General features: G+C 39.7%; 1 protein-coding gene across 3 annotated transcripts; it reads left to right on the forward strand.

Moving 5' to 3' along the window:
- The first annotated feature begins 742 nt into the window (after positions 1-742).
- On the forward strand, positions 743-26010 carry slc25a25b (solute carrier family 25 member 25b). Of its 3 annotated transcripts, none has more exons than XM_058383486.1 (10): positions 743-1650; positions 17668-17794; positions 17933-18020; positions 18739-18850; positions 20028-20186; positions 21223-21375; positions 21508-21615; positions 22010-22177; positions 22532-22682; positions 23171-26010. In XM_058383486.1, exons 1-10 carry the CDS (start codon positions 1339-1341, stop codon positions 23353-23355), a joined length of 1563 nt encoding a protein of 520 aa, XP_058239469.1. In that variant the 5' UTR covers positions 743-1338; the 3' UTR covers positions 23356-26010. The 3 variants fall into 3 exon arrangements, with proteins under 3 accessions (XP_058239469.1, XP_058239470.1, XP_058239471.1); XM_058383487.1 differs by lacking the exon at positions 743-1650 and adding an exon at positions 10924-11635; XM_058383488.1 differs by lacking the exon at positions 743-1650 and adding an exon at positions 14978-15254.
- The last annotated feature ends 906 nt before the right edge of the window (positions 26011-26916 follow it).

The following is a 26916-nucleotide window of genomic DNA, read 5'->3' on the forward strand; positions in this document are numbered from 1 at the left end:
GATAGTATATAGTATATATAAATATATATAAGTAGATAGGCAGATAGATAAACTAGGTGTAATCTATGAAATGGACAATATGTGCATTATAATTACAATATAATGTATAAATACATTATAATCATCATCATCATCAAGACATTAGTTGTTTAATATATTAATACATGAATAAAATACTATTGAAGAGAAGTTTCTGTTCACCCATTTAATTTTGTTTGCCGAAGTACAATTGTATTATATTATTATTACGTTATTATTACTCATTTTTTTTAACAAAAATTCCCAGTTATTCCCAGACACCATAAGTTTATAGGTTAATCATTCCTAGTGTCTAATCAGGGGGAAAATAAACCAGTCCAGGTAAGGACTAGATTAGTTATATGATGACTATGAATTAATTTTAATGGAAAACACTTTGTAAAATTTCTACCACTTCCTAAATTACTTTAATGTACTTTTTTTTCTATTATTTATTTGTTCTCTCTTTTTTAAATGATTATATATTATTATCACCAACAGATGCAACCTGAGTACTGTAACACTTCGCCTGCCTGCACGTGCCACGCTACATTCTTTTCGCAAAGGAGGGTGCCAGTAAATTCACGCGCGTGACTAACCGGCGGGCACGGTCGAAGGCGGAGCCGTTCGAAGAATGTGATTGGGTAGCAAGCCCATCCATCACGCTTACCCTGCCCTTTTCCTGGCAAGTCACTCGTTTCCTTTACTCCAAGCTCCGCCCACTCCCACCCCGGTCTACCGGCATTTTGCATCAGCTGTCAATTCAAACCGGATTATTCGGCGGTGTTCACCTGAAATGGATATTTATTTTACTAATTTATTACTGAATTAGATTTAAGCAAGTGTCCTTTTGGTTGGAAGAAATATTGTAAACTTATCGGCGTGAAAAACGGCGTTTTGGCGGCTAACCGCGGCTAGCATCCACCTCATCACTTCAGTGTAAACCTTTATAGTGGCTCGTCTTTTTCAAACGGATTACAATCCGGATATATCACTTCTTTTAAACCAAGTCTTTTTTTTGGTTTCTTGTGGAACTCAAGTGTAAAGGAAAAAATCGGATGTGAGTATGGTTATGTAACATCCCATATGTTTCACCTTATCACAACTATTTGTGAATATTCCCTTTCATCTCAGTAGCGGAGAGTTGAATAGCTAGCCGGTTAGCTAGCACAGAGAAATAAGAGACTTTCAAGACTGTTGAATAAAGTTGAACACTTCTCTGGATTCCGTGAAACATTTCTCCTCCCCGTACCAAACTGCGAAAACTCGTTGGTTTTATTGTTCATTTCATCGGCTACAATCCCGCGCTTTTTCCCCCGCATGATGCACCAGCAGGGCTCGTTTGTCTCGCCTATTCTGGGCGGTGTGCTGTGCCAGTGCCGCTCCGAGGAGTATCGGCTTTCCGACCCAGGCGGCGGAGTTAGTGGCGTTGATGTTGGTGTTAATACTCTGATCCCGGCGACGAAAGACGAGCCGCATGTCTGCGCCGTGTGCGGCGGCCCCGAGCAGGAGCATCGCCTCAAGGTCCTGTTCCAGATCCTGGACGTGAACCGAGACGGAGGAATCTGTGTGAATGACCTGACGATCGGCCTGAAGAAACTCGGGCTCCATCGCACCGAGCACGAGCTTAGGGTGAGTGTGATTTGAGCACGCGCCGCTCCGAAAAGTTCCCACAAAGTCATTTTCACCACCCTACGAAGAATCATTTTCTCTACATAGTCTACATCTACTTTCCCTCCTGAAGGTTTTCAGCATGCAACCGTTAAAAAGACCCCCCCCAACAAAAAAAAAGCTCATAAATGTAAATGACCCTTATAGCCTTTTCAGCACTCACGTGCTAAGAAGAATAAGGGTTCATTAGATAGTTCTTTATCTCCGAACATGTTTTCTCGAGAAAGGCACAGCCAAAGATGTGACACATGCACATTTTAGGACATTTTGAGTTAACTCTAAAGTCTTTTTCTACACCAACATACTAGCAGGAAGGCTTTTAAAGGTTAATGCAGGAGATCTTTGGAGAGTTAATAGGTCTTGGCCTCTTAAAATGGTTCTTCATTAGAGTACAGTTTCAACCTAGTCTAAAAATATCACAGTTTCATGGTATCACAGTTCATAGCAAGGATATTTTTTGAAAACTACTTTCCCAGAAACTTTTTTTCTTTTATGCTGTCAGTATTTAACACCTCCGTGTTATGAGCAAGAGGAAAAGGTGTAGCACTGAACCCGAACACACACACAAAAAAATTAGTTTTCAGTACTGTTTAGGCAGAAATAGATGTTATGTAGTTCTTGGTGTTCTGTGCTTTTGATAGCCCTCATGTATGGTAAACTTGCTAGAAGTAGCAGCAGAGGTAACGATAACAAAGCCAAATGGTTTTCAGTGCAGAACAATAGGTTGCTGTGGTATGATTTAGGAGTCTAGTGAGAAACTAGAAGGGGGGGAAAACACCCGAGTGTGGAATTTTATCAGGTTGACACAATTGCCCGTATGCATTTTAATCAGATGAGGTAATCATCCCATCATACAGCACGATTAACTACATTATCTTCATACAGCCCTGTCCTACATGAAGCATTTCAGGGTAACCCCAAAAGAAGACCTCTCTTCTGAAGAGTATGCACTTAAAGGCCACTTTACATAGTCCAGCTACCTTGCATCTTCACTCATAAGCCATTGTACCATATAAGTGCCCATAGTAGGTGTACTCTAACTGACTGTAGACCATCTGTTGCTGTGCAGTTAGTTGGACATTAGTCATGCACGGTTATCCCCCCCCCCCCCCCCCCCCATCAAATTTATTAGTGGAAAGGGGCCTCCATAAAACCACAGCTGAGCAGATATCATTTCTGTAGTGGACCAGACATAGGTGGTAGCTTAGTGGTTAAGGCCATGGACTACTAATCGGAAGGAGTTCAAATCCAAGGTCCACCAAGCTGCCACTGCTGGGCCCCTGAGCAAGGCCCTGATCCTCAGTTGTATAAAAGTCAGTTGCTCAGTTGTATAAAATTGTAACTCACTCTGGATAAGAGCGTCTGCCAAATGCAAGAACTGTGAATGGTATAACATGTGTTGTACCCTTGGGCACGTTGTGCACGTCCTGTAAAAGTGTATCAGGAGTGTACAGTGTTCAGAGTGTATAACAATCCCTTTGTACCTGTCTGTATACCTGGCTGTAATGCTGGAATGGATTAGACAGATTTTATGCCATGAGCATGTGTAATTACACGATACAACTTAAGTACCTCTTAAGTCTCCTTCCATTACGACACATAAATGTTGATACAATTTATGTTTAGGAGTTCCTGCTTCCAAATGGAGTTCTACTTGGAACTTTTTTGAACCTAATTTATCAACCAACTCTTTTATATGTTGCTGGACACAGCCTTAGGGAATAGATTATGATATTTGGTAGTCAGAATCATTGGTGTAGAGGATCACTTGAGCTGACCACTCAGACTGAATTTCATTTATTTGGTTGCAGTATCCAGTTTCCAAGAGCTTAGCATAAATAAACAAAACATGACACAAATATAGCTAGAGGAACTGAATTCATCCATCTGGAAGGTTTTTTTGAATCATTTCTATGAGCTGGGGGTTGAGAGTGCTGCATAAATAAGAGGAGATAAATTAGTCCATTTATTTTAGCAAACATTGATTATATAGACTATTACACATGCATGAGCTGTGTATGAATGCCTGACACACACATCTGTAGAAATGAGAAATTGGTACTACAGTAAATCTATGTATATCATCAACACTGCTGAATTCTCTTAACTGATTGGGTGGTATTGATTAATTTTCTGTACCAGCAGCTCTCAATGTGATTAATATGCTTGTTCAGATATGTTGTCATTAACAACTTATTCACATATTCGTTAGGTAATGTGGAGTAGACCTTCCCATATTTTATGACTAACAACAGCAGATTAAAATAATGTTACTTCACGATAAAAAACCCTATAGATGTTGAACTGATTAGGCTTTCTGGTGATAAAATGACTCTAGCTGCTATAACAAAAGCGATACCAGGAACTAACTTCTCTCATGGATGTTGCACAGCAATAAATCTAACTATAAATTAATAAAAGCAGAAGTGTAGTCTAATCATACTGTAAAGAAAATGTCTGTCATATCAGAGTAATATCATTTGAGGTGAAATTGGTGTTAGACTGGTTGCCTTTGCCACCCAGAAGGGACATAACCAGTAATGTCCTGATTTTAGTCCCTGAAATGACTCTTGTTTTCATTTTTATAAACTGGTGATGTTCTGCATTTAAACTCTCTTTGGGTTCCACCTACAGTGTTTCGGGATTAGTATTCACCGTTGATTGTGTGTTCAGCTGCCAGTGATGACAAAAGGACTTCCCAGCATTTAGAACAAAAGCCGTGAAGCTGCTGTGTCATAAAATGGTCCAACTGAAGCTTCTGTCCATCATTTCAGACAGAAAGTTTAACCAGACCAGTATGTTCTCTATTCATTTTAGTTTTTCATGTTCACATTTTGCATTGCATCATTTTTTTTTTTTTTGTGACTATAGACATACCCACTAGCAAAGAGACATGTGTCCAAGTTTAGATACCCAAATATGGTGGGATGTTTCTTAGGAATGTGACTGTAATTATCAGCAGAAGCTTCCGCCTTTCCAAATGGAATTGCATCACACGTGATCAAAATATTTAGTGATTCTTGCCTCAGGATTCACAGCTAAGTGAAATATAACAAGAACACCCAGTAAGGCAGAAAACAGATGCCCACTGGGACTCCATCCAGACACAATGTTCCATGTACACTCGTTCAGCGTGTTCTAGCTTAGACTACTGAAAGTGCCAATGATTAGGGGTGCAGAATTCTCCTTAAAATCAGTCAAGGCAGTGAATTCAATAATTAACTCCACTCGGAGATAATGTCCCAGTCTCAGGATTAGGTTTCTGTATAAACCAAGCATGTCACTCACAGGGGCTGTGTATATATAACTGGTAACACATAACATAACCCAATTTGTGTAACGAAAGCAGAATCTCGGTCAGTATTCATAGCATTCATTTCAGGTCAGCTATTTCTAAACTTTACCGCTCACTTTAATTTGGTATATTGCTCTGACAAGGTTGTTCACGTTTATACCGTATATCTCGAGGGAGGAAAAACAGCTTGCGCTGCTCTACTCTAGTCTCATTAGCCGTTGTGCGGTTTGTCAATAAACTCAGCAAAGATTCAGGGGCTTTTTTGACTGACCAACCACAAACATTTTCTTGCAGGCCATCAGCAAACACACATCTTATCATCATTATCTTGTTTGCTCACCACACATCACTCATTATTTTAAACAGAGTATCGTGTAATCTTTAGTGACTATAGTGTGCTTGAAAGTTTGTTTACCCTCTGAAAACCCTCTGAGAGACAATTAGATTGCAACCTTCAGCATTTTGAAGCTCACGAACGGAAAAGAAATGTACAAAAGGTACCAGAAGCTTCATGTGGGTGGAGACATTATATATATATATGGATATATATATATCTATCCATCCATCTATTTATTTTAAACAGGGTTGCAAGGAACCCGGAGCCTATTTAGGGCACACAATTGCCCACACATTCACACAATCGTTCACACTACGGACAGTTTAGAGCATGACTTTAGACTGGGGGAGGAAACAGGAGTACCCAGTGGAAACCCCCGAAGCACACTGAGAACCTATATACAGTAGTCTCTTAAAGCACTTAATACTTATTTGTTGAAACTTTGGTGACTTGGACTTTGATGAACTCGCTACAGAAATCTCCTGATCAGCAATTCACTAAAACACGCTAAACAATATGAAGTTCTAGCACACTCGGCTTTAACAGCTGTTTATCCAACAGATGTGCCTCTGTTGAGGTGACTGGTGAGGGAGAGAAAGAGGGAATTTGCTTTTTCATATGCAAACACTGCTGAAGGGTCAGGAGCGAGCCGGGCTTTGCTGGCGTTTGAGAAGTGATGTCACTTGCTTAACCAAAGACTTTGCAAATAAAATGTTTTTGAATTGCCTTCCATAAACTGGGTTTGCAAATTTCATTCCAGCCACAGCTGCCTGCTGAAGCTACTGACTCCGGTTCACTCTGGAAAGGTTAAAGTAGCACAATGGCGTAATCTTTCACATCATCATTGGAAGATCGCATGTTTGAAGCCAGCAGTCGCCTTTAATTAATACATGTCTAAATAGATATATAAAGTAGGTAGACTTTGGCATAACAAAAAAAAAGTCAGCAGGTTACTGTATGTGCAGTGAAAAAGATGCGGAAATGAGGCTCTGGACAGTCAGATGACATGATCATGCCATGTTTATTACTTAAATTAAGGATTTTTTTAGTGGTAAAACCGAGCCTAGCTGAACAGGACACAAGCTATTTGAAAAAATAGCTAAACTTTTGCTGAACTTTTGTCCTTCCTCTACAATAGCATGCATTGTATAGGTAGGTGTGTGTGTGTGCGCTTGTATCTTTGACCCTGGATCTTTGCCCTCGACTATCGTTAAGCTGACTGTTTTAGTTTCTTATTAATGTATTGCATGATTTAAGGCAGTGAGCTGTACTGCATAAGACGTTCTGTACAAGAGCAGATTTGTCCATTGTACACAGAGTGATGTAAGATCCTCCTTAATGATCAACTGACCACAGCGCAATCGTTTACTCTGTCCGAGATCTTTTTATCTATTGGGAAATCATGAGGCTTTACAGAAAGATTATTCTGATAAACAAATTTCACTGGGATTGGTTTGTAGGTGTTATGTATATATTGGAGTTTTGTAGAAGAAGTGAAACAGGCTGTTTTTGTGACTGTGTCTTTAAGGCTACCGTATGTAAATAACCTCAGTCCTGAATGCTCACTTCACAAATTAGGTGGTCTAAAAATGGACTGCCTGAAATTAGTCAGACCACATACCCCTTCTGTAAGGCTGAAGGAAATTTTGGGAGATAAATATTGGCGTTTGCATGTTCAAGACATAATTAAAGCGATTTTAAATATAGGTGAATGATAGTTCTGTCAATTAATCTGTCACTCCAAATGTGACATGTTTTTTCTAGAGAGCATGGAGGGAAACCCATGAGATTGACCCTTTATTCCCACAATGCATCTGCCATGAAGCAGAGTTACATCCTGAGTATTTCATAAGTAATGAAGTGCAGTTGTGACACAGGGATGATAAAAGTATTAAGCTGATGTTCATCACTGCTTGATTTGTGTGATTTAATCATGCTTTGTAAACATTCAGTTTATAATCAGCAGATTCATATTCGGAATTTTATTGTCATGCAGTTAGGTTTGTTCTTTGCGTATATCTGCTTATTAGGAGTCTGGGGACAGAGTGCAGACTCAGCCATGATACTGAACCCATGTAGCAGAGAGGGTGAAGGGCCTTGCTCAAGGGCCCAGCAGTGTGGTGGTTCCGGTCTTGAAACCTGACCTTCTGATCAGTTACCCAGAACCTTCATTATTGACCGACCATTAACCAAGAAACACACTTAAAACAATAATGTGGATAGTATAATAATAATAATATGAGCAGTAAATGCTGTCTGAGTGTAACAAATGACAGCATAAAGCACAGTTCCTGTTAGGAGGATTAGTACATTGGCTGTGGGGTGCATCAAAGATGCAACTAATTTTACATGCTCTTAGCTAAATTGTTGTCTTTATTTGTCACGTATACATTACTCCACAGTGAAATTCTTTCTTCGCATATCCCATCCTTGGGGGTTGGGGTCAGAGCGCAGGGCCAGCCATGATACAGCGCCCCTGGAGCAGGGTGGGTTAGGGGCCTTGTTCAAGGGCCCAACAGTGGCAGCTTGGTGGTGCAGAGGCTTGAACCCTGATCTTCCGGTCAACAACCCAGAGCCTTAACCACTTGAGCTACCACTGCACCTATGACCACATGGTGGACATTCTGCACTATTCCAGAAATAATAATGAAAAAAAAGTTCCCATACTAGATCCTCATTAAAAATCCAGACTGTGTTCCCCAATTCATCATTATGTAACAAAGCTGCTGTGAGTAAGCACACTGAGACCATATTTTACTGCGGTGCATTTTATTGCACGGCTGAGTCATCCTTCCACATGGTACGCCAACACCCCTATTCCTGATCGACCAGATTATTCCAGTAAATCGCTTTGTCTATGCAGCACTGAGAGATAATGTCTGCTAGATGATGGTGGAAATCCGAGCAGGCGTCTAATCATGACTATTGTTTTGAGCATACTGATTCTCAGAAAGTACTGATTCTCACACGGAGAAGTCGGTTACTTAGAATTCACACCACCAACTTCACACCACTTTTGTCATTCATGGATTTTGGTGTTGCTTAGGATCTTAGCAACTTGACTCATCTTTGTTTCACCAAGGCCTGTCTTAAAGAGCATTTGGAAACGAACAATAATATTTTTTCCCCCCCTTTCTCTCCAATTTGATCATTTGCCAATTCCCATTCACCAGCCAGAGCTCTCCCTGTTGCATAGCTAACACAAGCTTTCTCTGAGACATGTGAAGCCAGCCAAATGCATCTTTTCAAACTGCTGCTCATGTTGGACAGCCAGCATAAAACACCCAGAGGCTGCTATCTGTCTGTCCTCTCGCTTCTGCATTCACGAGTTTCCACCACGGATCACGAACACGTTCTTTTCCTCACTTGACTGATAGCTGTGGTACTGTCAGAATAGGAAGTCATAATTTCCCAGTAATAGAGTGATTTATTTTCTTTGGTGCCACTCAGGAACCTAATGAATCCTGTTTTAACTGTAGTTTTTATGATCATATGTACAACAAGACCTTCTAAATGTGTTCATTTACAACAGTTCACTTAAATGTTTTCACTTAAAACAGTTGACTTCACAGGAAAGAGTTACCGTGAAGAAATGTCATATTTGTGTATTATTCTGGTCAGTATGTCTGGTTGCGATGTGTAAAAACAAACACAGCATACGGACAATGAATTCTGTGTTGAATTCATTGACGTCATTTTTGTATTTGCTTCTGACTTTGTATTACCGGGTAGAGCACTTGCAGTGTGTGTGAAGCTGTTTGGAGTCACTCACTAGTCTCTACAGAGTTGGTGTTGATTTAATTGGGTAAAAACAGGAGTGTATCTGTTGCCTGAGGCAACAGAGGTGTGAGATGAACCATAAAAATTTAGGCATGCTGAGTGTGTTTGGGTTTCGCTACAAGGAAGTATTTGTGTCCTTGACTGAAATACTTTCTCAGTGACTCGATGCTTTTTCTTTTTTTTTTCTTTCTTGTAAATGAACGAGGCTAAACTGGAAGTCTATGTCATGTGGAGCGATAGCCAACAGAGGCCGCCCTTGTCCACTGAGTGTTTGTATAGAACGCTGTAGGTTCATGTCATGTGTGATCCTCTTATCCTGGTTATCCTGGGTAACTGAAGTAATTCAGCCGAGGGACAGTTATTACGTAAGCGTCTGTGTAAGAGAAAAGGAGAAGTCAGTGTGAAGTGTAGAGCAGGACTTAAACATCTGTTTAAGTCGAAGCTGATAAACCCTGTGTGGAGCAGAACCCATTCACACACAGATACATGGTACACATGTATGTATACGCACATTGCGAGTCTTTATGTGAAAAGTATTAAACAAAAAGATCTGCAAGCAATGAAATAAAAAATAGTAGATTAAAAAACAGTAAGATTCGATATATACTTGTATACTTTGTTGCTTTTTATATAATTTCTTAAATGTATTTATTATATATAAATCATATGTGCATATACTATTTATTGCAAAAATGTGTAGAATACATTTATTGTATTTTATTAAAATTAATCACATAATTAATTAAATAATAATTACAATTATACATACATTACATACAATTAAACTATCGCGGTATCCGCAAATCTTATAGTGAATTCTTTTTATGTTGAAATAAGGTAATTTATTAATAAAAAATATAATTATTAATTACAAAATATAAACATTCATTAAAATAAAGTAAAACGTTAATAATATATAAAATACTGTTCAGCAAAGAACACGTAGCATTGTTTAGGAAAGCGCGGTGCGGAGATGCTGAAAATCTAAATACAGTACGGCTGGAGGAACGAGTCTGGCCACTCGGAATGCCCCGTTTATATAATCATGGTTGTGATTGGCTGCTGGCTATGTGTGCAGTTGGGGAAAGGGAAGCAGAATTCTCCAGCATCCCAGTTCTTCTCGTGTCACTGTCCAGAGTGTTTGGTTGCGAGCCCTATTATGTCGCCTAAACGCTCTGCACCTTAGACTTCTGGCAAGGAACATGCATACATACAGTACTCACTATAAACGTGATATTTCTACGAATTTACCCATCTCGCTATATGCAAATGTTTTCTGTGTGTGTTTAAAGAGTGTGGGAGGGTAATTTACGGCTTAAAAAATAAATTTAAAAAAAGCATTTGGGGGTGGCATCCGTGTATTGCGTTTAACGGGGGATTACTGTGTGTGTGTGCGTGTGTGTATATAATAATAATATAATAAAAATATAATTATACACACACAGCTGTGTAAATGTCTTCAGTAGGGTCTCCGCCTGCCTATTGCCTGGGGTTTCCATGGAGATCCTGACAATGACAGAGTGACTAAGGGGAAAGAAGAGAGGGGGGAAATAAAGTGTCAGCAGATTTCCACACTGCTGAATGGTCTGATCCATCGATTGATCTATTACTCATCAGTCTGCAGGCATCTTACTGGTTGTGTAGGCACTGTCGAGGCTGGACTTGGCAGTGTGCTGGATTCTGATAGGCTGCAGTAAGGCTGCAGTGAGCTTGCAGCTTTCGTACAGCCTTTTTTTTCTCTTTTCTTTTTTCTTTTTTTTCTTTTTATTTCAACCTGCATCACTTTTTGCCGGCTGTGGAGGTGGATGGCGTGGGACTGACCAGGAGCAGCAGCTGCAAAAAGAGAGAGAAAGAAGCCTGTCTTGCATATTGTTATTCGTCGCTCGTTTAAAGACAGTGTGAGGATTCCCTTTTGCTGCTTCACTGACCACATAATTAATTGGTTACTTGATGCCAGATTCCACATTTTTTGTACAAGTGGACTTTTTTTTTTAAAATCATTAAGATACAACAGATGCTTTGTGCCAATGGCTGAATTTAAAAAGTAAAGGGCTGGTGGTTTCTTGGAGCTTATCCTGAAGATTTATCTGTGCGTATATTTGTGATTGCTGAGGAAGCTGCAGTCTCTTGGTGTCCTCAGTTGCCCTCATCCTCCTGACCCAATCTCACTTACCGGGGCAGCTGTGAATTTGCGAATGCGTAGACGACCCGGATCGACCGATAAACACGGAGAAACAGCTCTTCTGCCGTAGGAAAGTTGCACACCACACGTGTCCGTTTCTCGCACCAACACGTTCACAGAAGGAAATCCAGTTATCTTATTAAAGATGCTGGCAGAAATGTGGTCGTCCATGCGCCGGTGGTTTTCAGGATCGTCGCCAGCTGAGCAGAATGACCAAAATGTTGCAAATCTCGTGCAAAAGGAACACAGCATGCTGGCAGATTCAGGTGGGAAAAAGCAGGAGAATGGCCCCACGCCAGCAAAGAAAACCACAATGCTGCTACTAATGGCACCCCCTAAGGACCTTCAGCAGGTATTGCTATCTCAGTCACAAAAGGAAAAAAAAAAAGGGGGGGTGGGGTTTAAATAATTTTTTTATAAAATGTAAATAAATTAATTTGAAATTATATTCATTTTGTATCATATTCATGCACATGAGTATGTGTGAATTTAGGCATAATGAGAGTAATTAATGTAGACCTTGATTAATTGTTAAGCTATAAAGTGTTTTGTAGTCTATGAACTTTGCATCCTCATGCTAGTTCACTAGCTCTGGGTATAATAATAACACTGAGTTAAAGTCTCTATATTTCACACATATTTTTGTGAAACCCAGTCATTTCCTATTAATGGTATTAATTTTATATGTACTAAATATGAAAATGCACCATATTGCCAAAGGTTTTGGTGACACCCCTCTTCACTGGCCTGCCCAGAGTCCTGACCTCAACCCAATAGAACACCTTTGGCATGAATTAGAGCAGAGACTGCGAGCCAGGCTCATTCAACATCAGTGCCTGTCCTCACAAATGCGTTTCTAGTGGAATGGTCAAAAATTCCCATAAACACACTCCTTCACCTTGTGGAAAGCCTTCCCAGAAGAGGTGAAGCTGTAATAGCTGTAAAGGGCGGGTCTACTCCATATTACATTCATGTGCATGTAAAGGCAGACGTTCCACTCTTATGAGGGAATGGATATTTAAAAACCGGTACAAGTGTTTTTAGAAGATGAAAACTGGCTTATAAATCGGTTTTGAATAATCAGATTATTTCAGATTTAGGACTTGTAAGGTACCACTGATCATTATGCTTATCCTTATTCTATACTTTGCTGTCAGAACAAATAAATCAGGTTCATTTTCAAAGGTGCATGGCCACAGTGAAAGAGAACAAAATGTTGCTCGAAAAGCAATCATATTCCCTCCTGTTGCATTATTAAATAACCTGAGGCACAGTGTCAACACTAAACATGATCCAAGTTTTTATCATAGTGAAGGTGGCCTTACTCATTTGCAAGAGTGTACTAGGACAGAATGTCATGTTTCAAATTTCAGCTTGGCAGACTTGCCAGTCACTCAGACTTTTTACATAATATGATGAGGAATAAATAGTGTCCTGTTCAGCTCAAGAGGCTTAAAAATGGCTGCATTGTGCAGTTGACTGAGTAAGCTTTACTGCAGACGGTTTTTAACTGGAAAATATGCACTTTAAGATTTTTTTTTTTAATTACTAATGTTTTAAACACTTTTAGGGAGAAAATCAGGGGAAAAATCCAAGAAAGAAGCATTTAAAGGCAAGAGGAATTGACGTCAACATTTATATCACATCCTTAAATACTATGAAAGTTGAAGGAACATCTGCAAAGCCCAACTGGCATGAAATGTGTTCTTGTTTCCATCGATTTGAACATTTCACGGCACTCTGTGTAGGTTATGAGAAATGAGAAAGGAGACAAGGTAAATGAAGGCTACAGTGATCACTGTAATCAGTTTTCAAGAGCAAATAATCTCTTAAGTAACAGATTCTCACCCTCTCAGCACTGAACAGAATTATGGACACTGGATACTTATCTTACAAGTGGACATGTCTTTCCCAGTAATACATTGATGAGAAGAATCCCTGCTTTCTCAATAAGCCTGCATAGCATAACTTTTTCTGTTCTTGGCATTAAAATCTCACTTTTACTCTAATCAGTTTATATAAAGGCGTTATTTTACTTCATGTGGCTCATCAGCTGTAACAGAACTGCAAGCTTGTGTTCCTGAAGCTTATGTTTCTCAGCCTGCTTCCTGTCAACATCCGCTCGCCACTGTAAATATTACACACTCATTCATTGTTTTCGTTTAGCTTCTGAATGAGCTGAGGTCAAAAATAGGATACGCCTCAGTGTGGCATCATTATATCACAGAGAACACGGTTTCATATAGCTTTGTTCATATTCAGCTCACAAAAGATACATGAGAATGTTATTCATGATTAAGGTAACTGTATTCCGTTCTGCCCACATCTACAGTCCATGTAGAGATCATATTGAGATTTATAAATGTATAATGTTTATGGTGATGTGTCCTATGAGTTGATACAAGGAGAAAGGTCAAGGTGCTGCTTAACGGCTTAAATTACACTAAGACCTGTGTGAAAATTTCAGGTGAGGAGGGTGCGTCGAGTGCGTGGATGTTTCTGCGAACATGAAGGACACCACTCTGAACATGACTCAGGATTAGGGCTAATCAGTCTGGCGTGACGTGCTGGAATGATCCTGAATTTGTGTGTGTTGGGGGTGGTGTATGTGGAGCATTGTATTATTATTATTGCTTATGTATTTGATTTGGGCTGCACAGACAGGGACTAACATTATTATATCTGCCTAGATATTTTGGTAGAGCTTTAAATTAAATTAAAACTACTGTTTAAAGTATATCATACAACAGTTAGTTCCAGTCCACTTATCTGATTGGTCGAATGACATTCTGGGACTTTCGTGAATATCAATTATTCTGAATTATATCAGAACGGCTGTTATTAGCTATGGGGCTTTGCGTGCACCTTTGAGCCTACGTCGACTGACAGCCATGCCGATATGCTGAAATAGCTTTAGAAGTGGGATGAATGATGGTGCAGTAGATATCAGTGCAGCCATGTAGATCCACAGTCCTGGGTTCTATCCTGTACTGTGTGTGTGAATTTTACTATGAGTGTGGTGTTTATCTGGTTCTCTCCCTGTATATGCAAGTTTCCTCCAGTTCTCCTTTTATTGTCCACGTCACAAAAACACGTCAGTGGGTGGATTGCCTACATCAAATTGCCTCTAAGTGTGGTAATTTGATGTCAGTGGGTGGATTTGCGTCCCTTCCAATATTCCCAACTACAGTTTTTCCCAGGATTGACTCCGGATCCATCATGACTAAGATAAATAGTTTACTAATGGATAATTGATAAATAATCATTAATAGCAATAATAATATCAATTATAATTATGAATGGTGTTAGACATCTTAATGTTGATAACAATATACAGTAATAACTACTCGCAAAAGTTTGTAATATCTATCTATCTATCTATAGAGATTTATTGTTTTGTTTGTTTGTTTTGGTTTTTCTTTTTTTGTTCATACCAAATATGTCCAAGTATGAGCTCGACACACATTCTTTCCCTCAAACGTGTCTTTTCAGTGTGAAAGGGAAACACGTGGTGCGTGTACCCGGAAACTAAGTTGTCAGTGAGCGGTTTCGACGTAACCGGAGCACGCGCACAACGTCCGGACAGCGTCACCCTAGGCGGGTGCGCGCTGACCAATCACGCGACAGAGTTTCTTCCCGTGCGTCACTGGAAGGCGGGGTTTTTCCGCACGGCTTTAAATACGTCCGTCCTCGAGCCGGCTTTTCGCACGCGCACTACCGCAGAGCGGGTTTGAACTCGTATTTATTCATGTCTATTTAACCGGTTATTTATTCGTTAATTGTTGTTATTATTATTTTTTTTTTTACTTAAAATGCTGTGCCTTTCTTTGTACGTGCCTGTCGCTAATTCGCTCCCGACCGAATGTGAATATTTCGAGTCGAGAAGTTTGCCGGCTGAACTGAACCCTCTGTTCAAGCTGAGTTTAGTTCTTCCGTCTCAGGAGCTGAACACATACCGGAACTGGAGACAGGTAGACTCCTTTAAAAAACTCACATCTCTAGAGTATTTTCTGTTTCACATACCCAGTTTGTGTTTCTGGTTATTTCCTGTGGTTTAAGCTTCGACATAAGACACAAAAACCCTTCACTCTCGTGCTTAGACCCTTCTCCATTCATTCCCACAGGTGATTCAGGTTAATCCAGATTATCTGTGTTTAGACTCGGTTCAGATCTATTCTTGCACTAAATCAGATTACGGTGGCATCAGACGTTTGACATCAACATGATCTGTACAATTACTAAAGAGGTTTACACTGTAAATGTTTCCTACCACCTACTCCTATTAAAGATGCCGTAACCACCATTGTTAAGTTTATTTCTCTTTTGTGCACTATGTCGAGACGTGTGTTTTGCTTGTGGAGAGTCTCTGGTGAATTGCCTACTTGTAAGAGAATATACTAATTATATACGACACATGGGCAAAATCTGAGTACGTTCAACAAAAAATGATATCAGTGGAGAAGTTAAATTGGTTTAAAAAAAAATGAATATGAAATGACGTAAAAGTGACACAGGTACAGGTGTAAAGTGGCTACATGTAAATAATTTGCCATTTTATGAATCTTAATTTCCATCGAATTATAGAACTGGAGTACTATAGTACATGTCCACTTGCTTTCCCACACAAATCTGATCACTCCTGCTTACTCTAACACTGTGTAAATGTTTTAAGATGTACGCAAGACTAGAGAAATTATACAACTGTCTTCTGTTAAGGCGCTTCGTAGATCAGTAGAGTTTGCCCGGGAAGCACTTTCAATTTTTATAGCTGTCTGTACTTTAATCTGGACGTTACCCTGACCTGTTTCTCTGTGTGTTGAACTTGCACTCGATGTGCAAGGACAGCTTTGGTCTCTTATGTTCAGAACGCAACAGTGTTCACGTGTTAAAGGAGCTTAATTTGGCAAGACTAGTTTAGGGGTCCTGGCTAGAACTATACAACAGGTGATCTGCGACTTTTCTCCTGTTTCTGTATAGTAGTTGTATTTAATCTGTCGGCTGAGCTATTGTCGCCTGGACAAACTAGTTTGTCATTTAATGGTGCATTTATTTAGGTCTATAGTGTTTAAACACTTAATGTCCCATTCAGTATATTAAATACTGATGCATTTAAGACTCTGAGAGCTTTTTATCAAGTTTGCGCTGTGTGCTGGTAAGAATGACGCCCTGTAATCCAGTCAATTAATGGGTTCAGTGCATATAATTACCCCTGACTCAGTTCTCACATCTGTTGTTGTTATTATTACCTGCAAACCCTAACTCATGTTGTGTCAGTTCTGCATTTTAACATTAAAGTCTGTGGTACGGGTTATCACTCAAATGTACATCGAAAATGAGCTGTCTTCAACCAATAAAAGCGACAGTCAAACATGTGCATTTGAAATGGCTGACAGCTGATTTCACAGACCTCTTCACACTTTCGAAAAGTGACATGAGACATACGACTATCTTAAAATCTGCCGTTATTTTGTTTACTGTTTTACATTTTTTTTATGTTTATGCCAACCATCATTTGAAGGACTTCTCATTATTCTTCTTCAAGGTCACCTGATTATCCTATTCCAGCTGAGTGCCTTGGGCTCTTAGGGTTCGTCAGTTCATTAATTGCACAATATTTCATAAGCCACTCAGGACACGTTGTGAACTTCAGCTGATTGCAGGTCTGTCAGAGTGCTGAGGTAGAAGGAATCTGTTGTATAACCCACAGCTGAACACAGAATAAAGAAAGTCAAGGTTGAATATGAAAAGAGATCAGCAAGTTGATGGAACACCTACGTCAAGGTTGCTGTCTTCACCCTGGATATGAGCAGTATTGGAGTTCTGCCAGTTTACTTTGAGCTTTATAAGTAATGGTGTTAACCATTCTCGTGGAAGCGTTATGCTTGTTAAATAGTTGAGCATTTCAATCAAGCTGTTAGTTTAAAAGATTAAATCATTTTTAACCAATCATTGATTGGTTAAATTGTATGGCATACTTGGAATAATGCCATATTCCAGGTAGGATCTGAATAAATATGTATATAAGAGTAATGATGTCATTCATCCAGGGGAGCACGGAGTTAAAAATTAATCCTCCATCTCCGTTCCTGTTTATCGTACAAGCTCTTTATAGTCAACGATTCGAACCAGTAATCCCCGAAGCACTCGGTTCCTAAAAGCCCATGTCTTTTCCGCTAAATGAACTTTGGATTGCTCTGGGTACAAACAGTACTAATGGCTGATAGTCTGCAGACCTTTCAAAGCAGCCTTGGCCAAACAAAGGCCATATGGCAGCAGCTCTCCAAAGTCCATCATCTCTGTGACTTTGAGAAACTTGTGTGTTACACGGGATGTTTTCCCCACCTTTGTTCCATATGACTAATTTTGCACATCGTGTCTTTTCAGAAAATTGTGAAAGCCGGTGATAAGGACTTGGATGGCCAGCTGGACTTTGAGGAGTTTGTGCATTACTTGAGGGACCATGAAAAGAAGCTACGGCTGGTCTTCAAAAGTTTGGACAAGAAGAATGACGGTAAGGATCAAGTTTGAAATTTTGCTGCATTTGCATCATATTGTGTCAGAACCTTATAATCCCCCTAAGGGCAGTGGAGATCATCAAAAACAGAAATTTTAAATCTCTCTATCTTTCTCTCTCTCTTTGTGTTTTTAGGTCGCATCGATTCACAGGAGATCATGCAGTCACTCAGAGACCTGGGGGTCCACATCTCGGAGCAACAGGCTGAGAAAATCCTCAAGAGGTCCGTTCACCACCTCTATACAGGGCATGAGACCTGTATAAAGTGACTAAAAACATTACTAACCAAGTAACAGTAGTAAAGTATACATATATGGTGTGATATATGTACGTATGTTCAGGTGCATCTGTAAGGACGGGTAACTCTGTACGTGTATGATTGTGTTTGGTGCATCTGTCTATCTCCTTCGTCCCTCTGCATCCACGTCTCTCTCTCTCTCACTCCTCACATACTGTCTTTCTGCCCCTCCTCTTTTCCGTGTCTTCTCAGAATTAGGAGTGGCCATGTGTTTGCTCCCATAATGTAGTAAGTAAACTGTCCTCTCACTCTCTGCCTCTCTGCCTGGCTTGCCTCATCTTTTACTTCATCTCTGTTCTTTCTGTTCTGTTTTGTTTTCTCAACCAAGCTTTCTTTTTATCTGGCTCAATGCTGATATGAGGATAAGTAAGAGATTAACGCTAGATAATACATTTTGTGATGTTTTTGAATGATGCCCAAGGAAAATGGTTTTTGGACCTAAGCTCAGAGAAGGGTTTTGAATTTCAAATTTCAGTGCATGTTTAATAACCTGTTTTCCATCCACATGGCTGTGAACAAGATGAATTGTTGCTGTTAGGGTTTATGAAGATTCTGAGACGTGTCTGGAGTTGACTTGTAAGCCATAACAGGAAGTGGATGTTGGGTTTGATCTTTCCTTCTTTCTTTCCCCCCCCCTAAACAGCATGGACAAGAATGGGACAATGACCATCGACTGGAACGAATGGCGGGACTACCACCTGCTTCACCCTGCAGAAAACATCCCGGAGATCATCCTGTACTGGAAGCATTCGACGGTAAGCTAAATTTGTGCATTTTTCCTTTAAATATGGATGACATCCTTCCTCTGAAGATGGGAAGTGTGTTGTCTGGGTATTTCTAGGCTGTGGTGTTCTTGTACATTTTTATACATTTAATCTCTAAAGAAAGCAGCACATTTTTTTTTGACCTTTAATTTGACACTTGACCTTAATGTTATGAAAGTACAGCTGATGGAAGTTGTGCTTTCACTTAAACATAGTCTCGGACATCGTGTCCCGAGTCACTCACAGCTGTTGAGCTTCAGTTAAGTTGAAATACACTTACACAGACATTATCCAGTTACAATGACCCGAGCATTGCTTTCTGATCACTGATGTCCACTGAGCATGCTGTGTGAATGTTCTTACATAACTGAGAAATTATCCAAATGACAAAAGGAAGTTTATGCAAGCCTTAAGATTCAGTGACTTTTTTGAGATCACTATGTTAATATAATAATTTCCAAGACTTGTGATGTGATTAATGTAAATTATTAAATGTTCTTTATGGGCGATCGAGCCAAAGTCTGGTGCGTGTACATCAGTACCCACACACACACACATCTGCCCCTGATAAAGCAGGCATGTCTTTATCACTTAGAAACATACCCTGGCTCCTGGTTGTAATTGGGGTATATAAAATCTTTAAGCAAGAAATTAAACATGACTGAGTGAGCTGTTGGATATAGACATGTATAGAAATTTTCTTAAATTTTACAACTTGTGTTAAAAAGGCTATAAACCGTTGTTGTCTCACCGCACTTACTTTCCCCCCCCCCTCACTATTGTTAGTTAGTTTAATAAGACAATCATTTTACAGAGAAACCACAAAGTGTCCAAAAGAATTTCCTGTGCCGGAACATTTACTGCCATTTTCACAGCACCTTCAGGAGACTTCTGGCATAAATATTAAATAGATATCTCCTAACAGAATGCTTCAACATTTATAATTCCTTTATTTTTAGACTTGGTTTATATGAAGTGCCGGTCATATATGAAGTCCCTGTGTATGAACTGTTACTATAGAAATTAAAACGCAAATTTAACATAAACCCGTGTTCTGATTTGAGCTAGTTGGTTTCCATAACAGCAGACTGCATTAACACAGTAAACATCTTGCACATTGTTCAGATTTTGCTCTCCGGCTGATTTTTCTGCCCACTTTACTCTGCAGATATTTGATGTAGGAGAGAGTTTAATGGTGCCTGATGAGTTCACCGCAGAGGAGAAGAATACGGGGATGTGGTGGCGCCACCTAGTGGCAGGAGGCGGAGCTGGCGCTGTTTCACGCACCTGCACAGCTCCCCTCGATCGCCTCAAAGTTCTCATGCAGGTAAAGACCTTCACCAAGATTAAAGTAGCTTGCCAGTGACCTTTCGACTTCTGTGTTGCACAACATGGCTTAAGAAAAGTCGCCGCCTTTGATGATGAAGAAACTTGTTTTGGTATTCAAATATAATTATGCAAATGGAATCATCTCCACTCCTACACGCATCTCTTTTGAAGCATGACAGACTTGTACTTGCATTTTCTTAGTGAAAATGAGCAGGGAAAACATTTATATAGTGGTGGTGATCATTATTAAAATTAATAACTAAATTTTGATAACTGTCAAAATATTATTGCATATGTTAATAGTTTCAAATGTTGGATTCTAGTTTTTGTTTGTTTTGAAATTCTTTAAAAATTTATAAAAAATTTAAAATTTATATAATGGATTAATACAAATAATTCTATGCTAATAGGGTTCATGGGTTAATTATTATACATACATTTTAAGTTAAAAAGGGAGCCCCTGGTTGTAAAAATCCCTAAACGTATTAAATAATAAGGTTTAGACATACCTGCAAAACCATGTTTAAGTTGACTCCACATTATTATGTGATGACGTTTAAAATGCTGGGCCGAGGTCGTAGAATGTAATTATGGGATGTTGAATGGCTTGTATAATGGTTATGTGGATAAATAGGGGAAAGGTGAGCCAAAGTTTGCGTGCCGTTATAGGACAGAACGTCAGACATATGGTCAAAGGTTATAACTGCCGGCTCTGGTTTGTCAGACAACACCATTCACAAGCAATCAACTATAAAAATGCCTTTTGGAATTCTGCTCAACAGTGAAAGCTGGACTTTGGAAGATATTGAGTGAAATTATTATCTAACTCTTCATTTCTTTTTGGGGTGGGAGGGAGGGTGGGGGCAAAGGTAGTGGTATTACACTTAGCTGGGAAGTAACACTCATCTCTTCAAATTGTAGCCCTCATTATGACCATATGTACATCTACAAACTAATTGTCTGATTAATATTTGTGTGTAATTATGCATTTATGTGTACACTCGCTCAGTTTGCTCCTTCTCTGACATTTATAGGTACACTCCTCTCGCATGAACACCATGTGCATTGCGAGTGGTTTTTCTCAGATGATCCGTGAAGGTGGTATTCGGTCACTGTGGCGAGGAAATGGCATCAACGTCCTCAAGATTGCACCCGAGTCCGCCATCAAGTTCATGGCCTATGAGCAGGTAAGGGTGTCATAACCTTACCACTGAGACATTATCAAATTACAGTTAAGCAGGAAACGCTAACAGCAAAGGTAATCAGGTGCAAATCACTTGGTGTTTTTCATCTGCTGTATTTGCTCTGATCCCCATCAGATCAAGCGGCTGATTGGCAGCAATCAGGAGACGCTGGGAATTCTGGAGAGACTGGTCGCAGGATCGCTGGCTGGTGCCATCGCGCAGAGCAGCATCTACCCAATGGAGGTGAGAGACTAGTGCAAAATGTGCTAAAATGCTGTTAATTGTCCATCTGCTTGGAGAACTGACCGATGTTTGCACAGGTGTGTATGGAGAAAACCATGTTCACCTGGTTTGAAATGCCAGCTCCATTACCAAAGCCGCTCTGAAGTAGGCGTAATTCTTCAACTTTGTCTAAAATCATGGCATGTTTTGTGCTTGTTCTTTATGTACAGCTGACTATGCCATTCTTACAGAGTTATGATGTTATTTAGTAGATTTTGTAGTATTCTACTTCCAAAAAGGTCTTTCAAACTTTTGTAATTCACACTGTTAATAGGCTGGCATTTGTGGTATTATATGGGGGGGGGAATGGCATGTTCTGAAAAGATCTAAACCAAGACTCTTTTGTTTCTTAAAGGTTCTGAAGACTCGACTAGCCCTAGGAAGGACGGGTCAGTACTCCGGCATCGCGGACTGCGCCAAACACGTATTTAAGAAAGAGGGCTTAGCAGCGTTTTACAAGGGCTACATCCCCAACATGCTCGGCATTATTCCCTACGCTGGAATAGACCTGGCTGTCTACGAGGTAATGTTCCTTCCTACTTATGCTTAATTAGTTTGATTAATTAATACCAAGAGACACATCACTGTTTTTATGTCTCCATCATGCTCCATGTCATTTACAGGAATACTCCAGCATTTTTCACCAGTGTTATTAAAAACAGCATTAATATAACAGCATTTTAAACATTGTATTATGAATGTGTACATTTAAAAAATAAAATAACACTAAATACTTAACACTAAATTATAAATATGAAGTACTTTATTTACAGCAAAGCTTGAGCTTGAAGTGTTTAGAAAGCAAAAGGTTTGAACTTTTTCTGTTGTTCCTCCAAACTTAGATGTGTCTGTATTTCTCTCTCTCTCTCTCTTGTAGACTCTGAAAAACTCCTGGCTACAGAGGTATGCCACAGACAGCGCAGATCCTGGCGTGTTTGTCCTGCTAGCCTGCGGCACCATGTCCAGCACTTGTGGCCAGTTAGCCAGTTACCCTTTAGCCCTGGTGAGGACCCGCATGCAAGCTCAAGGTGAGGCTCTTGATTTTGTATTTGAAGAACTAGCGGTAAACAAAAGTGCATTTTATATGTGCAAAAGTGATTTTTACTTGTTGGAGGATTGTTTTTTGCTTTCTGTGACGTAGAAACGAGAGAATACTTTCACCCTCCCAAATTCACTCACCCACACAGCCTTTACTCTCACTAGCGTTGAAAAAAAAAAAAAACCTTGACCTGCTTGCGTCATGTCTAGTGTAAACAGACGTACATGTGCCATCGATCAATGGATCACATTGATCTCAAGAGGTCATGTCACACTTTCTCACAATACCTGGACACATTGACTGAGGAGAAAAAACTGAGTATTGATTTTCAAATAGAGTCCATGACTTTATTCCTCACTGGAGAGTGGACTTGTGGACACACGAGCAGAGATCATTATTGCACCAAAACAACACTCACTAAAATGACCCCTACTTTTTTTTTTTTTACTGACCTCTCTCCTTCTATCTGTTTGGCAGCTACATTGGATGGAGCACCTCAGATGTCCATGAGCAAGCTGTTCAGACATATTGTCCGGACAGAAGGTGCGACGGGGCTCTACCGAGGCCTGGCGCCCAACTTCATGAAGGTCATCCCGGCAGTCAGCATCAGCTACGTGGTGTACGAGAATCTAAAAGTCACACTAGGTGTCCAGTCCCGGTGAGGGACTGCCAGATCTTTTTCTTTTAGAATTTTTTTGTTGTTGTTGTTGGGATGCAAAATGGACCTGGCGCTGAGGAGAAGGAGACAGGCAATCTTGGGTGGTGAGAAAACCTGAGGTTTGAGTTGATGTTCTCATTCTGTGAATGCCAGAGGGACCAAGGAGGGTAGGAACAAAGAACACTAAGAGCAAACACTAAGAATCCAAACCAGAAGGTGGACATGTGTTATTACACCCAGGAATCCTACATCTCTTTCCTGGACTGTAGTAACCTGTTTCACTACGGACCAAGAAGATGCACCATCGTTTGTGGTATCTTAAGGAGACCTACAGTGTTTAGCTGCTCGTGTGTGCTCTTTTAATCCAGTAGGTGGCAGTGCTGAAAAGCCAAGGGCTTAAGACCAGACCAAATCCTACCCTCCGTTCCATATATTTAAGCACTACACTTGTCATTGTCTTACTTAATTTATTGAGATAGTTCAGGTGTTTATCTCATGCAGAACCTTCAGTTTCCTTCACAAACAAACCACAGTCTATGTAGCTGATCTATGAAGATTTTGAAGCATTTTTATTTCAAAACCCATGATTGTTTTTTTTTGTTTTTTTTTTTTGTTTTTTTATCCTTTGTTAATGTTATACATGCTGTAAACATCTATTTATTTAATTATTAGAAAGCCGTTAGAAAGACTTCTTATTTTTTGTGTGTGTGTTTGCCTTCATTATCACACACTTGGTAATTGGCTTATCAGTTAGAAATCACGTCCACCAGTCTGGATAAAGAACTGGTTTAGGTTAAGACAAGTCTCAGTGATGTTGCTGTATTTCCTGTATGGGGTTGAATATATTGCAAAAATCCATTCACCCACCCCGTGATGGGAATCGATTCCCTTCAGTTTCGAATCAATCGAATTCAGAATCAAGTTGCTGTTTTGCACCTTATGTGAAGCCTTGCCTTTGCATTTCACTTAGTGTTGTTGTGTTCTTAATGTGTTTGTGGATGGCATCAATTAGGGGGAAAAAACCTCAGGAAGTTTAAGGTTATCTATGGGATGCTCACAGAAAACAGGGCTGAAAGGGAAATGTATTGTAGAGGGAAAAAAAAAATGGACTAATGCTCTGCTACACGGTTCAAGGGCCTCGCCTTAATTTAATGTTCTCACCGCTCCAAGACAAGATTAAACACGTTCATTACTAATCAAATGTTAGACAAGGATGTGGCCCTTGAGGATGTGTGTTAGACAGCAACTCCAGAAATGTGTTTTTCCCCCCCTGTCACATAATCTAAGAAAGAAAGAAAAAAGATCCTTAAAAAAAATGGCAATAGATTAACTTTGTACTTTTGGATTGTAAATCCTTGTGCATGAATGAAGAGTTTAGAGTCGATCTCCATCCAAACAGATATCGCATTTAAAACTTGCTCAGGTGTCCCAGCAGCTCCTGTAAGAGATTACAGCTTTCCTTTAAACCACTGAAAGATTCTCCATAGATGAACGTGTACGAGATGCTCGAATAGTTTCTTCTAGGTTTGCGTTATGTGCTGCTCACAGGCTTTCAAGTCGTGAAATAGAGCAAGGCAAGTGAATGGTTTCCTAATATAGTGATTCTAAGGTGGAACATGAACAGATTTTTTTTTTTTTTCCCCCAGAATAATGTATGGATGTAAAGTGGCTTCTAATTGGCATGCTTAGTGGTATAGTGGAGTATAAATGGTGCAGGAACCATACGTGATTCGGTCTAAGCTCACATTAGACCAATCAGTTATATCTTTGCACAGCAAAACTAGTTGCAGATTCACAACCAAAATATTCAGGACAGTATCCCCCCCCCTCCTTTAACTTCTTCCTGTTGTTTTTATGCATGTATTTGTGGTAGAAATGTGTTTAATTGATAAAGCAGAATACTGAACAGGGCTTTACTAACAGCTTTGCCTCATAGTGGATGCCTTCGCTTCTGCTTATGTTGCATTTTGCACTTTTCCCTCCCTCGAGGCAACCTGTATGCTAGAAGTGATTGCTTAATTGGTAGATCGCAGGTGTTTATATGGCAATAGATTGGTGGTGTACTTCAGTATTACCAAGACTCGCATATACGAGAAGAATCCACACCGTTAACACGCTGCCTGATGTGTATGCTATGTGGTAGCGCCTTACTTTCAGCAGCCACTGTCTGGTAGCCTTTATTAATATGTACTGCTTTAGCAAACCTGGAAAATATGCTAAAATGCTGCTGTAAATCCAGGGGATTGTCTGAGGATGCATTTAAACAACTGGATATGATGCAATGAAGCACTGGTGTGTGGGGGTGTGTGTGTGTGTGTGTGTGTGTGTATATATATATATATGACTGTGGTCTTTAATACAAATGCAATGACTGGGCTACATGAGTTTGCTGTTTACATGTCCAAAAAAAAAAAAGATGCATATCTGATGATAAGAATTGGGGTAATTCTACCACAAGGCGTATGTTAATATCTGGACTGTATGTTAATATCTGTACCCCAAGGCTAAAGTTGACCCTGTGCAAAAATGTCATAATCAATACAAATGTGTAACTGGAGTCTGTGATGTTCCTGACTGGATGCCTAAAGTGAATGAATGCAGAATAAGTATATTTATGTTTATATAAGAACAAAGTTCAATAAAGATATTCTTATTTCAATCCAATGTCTTTTGCTTTCAGACGAATGGTAAACATCCTCCGTTACTGTTGCTAATGTATGGATTATATACAATATTTTTTTTTAGAAATCAAAAATGACATTTTCCTCACTCCTTAGCTGATGTCTTTGGTCAGATTGCATTCATGACATAATAATGTAGCCAGTTAGCTAAAATAATCAACACAAGAAATATTTATTTACACCCGATGAGCACTGAGCGGTGAAGTGAATAACACTTCTCATCATGGTACCTGTTAGTGGGTGGGATATATTAGGCAGCAAGTGAACACCTTTGGGATGAATTATAGCAGAGACTGTGAGCCAGACCTGTGTGCCTGACCTCACAAATGTGCTTCTAGTGGAAGGGTAAAAGATTCCATTAACACACTGGTGGTAATTCATGTCCACAACATACTTAAGGCCTTAAAATATTAAGTCCAAGGACACACTGTATTAGCTTGTGGCTTACATATTAATGTCAATATGGTAATTTAGTGTATATATTAAATACTATTTATATATTAAGTTGTGGCCACATCTTTTTTTTTTTTCATTTCATTGTCTGTACCGCTCATCCGATCTATCCTCGAGTCACGGGGAGCCTGTGGCTATCTCAGGAGTCATCAGGAATCAAGGCAGGATACACCTGGGATGGAGTGCCAACCCATCGCAGGGCAGTCACACACTACAGGCAATTTAGAGACTGCAATCAGCATAGAAGCATGTCTATGGACTGTGGGAAGTCACTGTGTCGCCTCAAGGGTGGGGTAAAAACACAAAATATAATATAAACACAAATATAATGCTAAATAATGGAGCATTAGTGTCGAACACCACATTATGTTGCAAAGGTAACACACTGATCTTAGAACAGTGCTGGAAGAGTTATTATTATTAAATGTGCT

This window comes from Hemibagrus wyckioides, linkage group LG28, assembly GCF_019097595.1.
Source record: "Hemibagrus wyckioides isolate EC202008001 linkage group LG28, SWU_Hwy_1.0, whole genome shotgun sequence".
In the NCBI taxonomy this organism is placed as follows: domain Eukaryota; kingdom Metazoa; phylum Chordata; class Actinopteri; order Siluriformes; family Bagridae; genus Hemibagrus; species Hemibagrus wyckioides.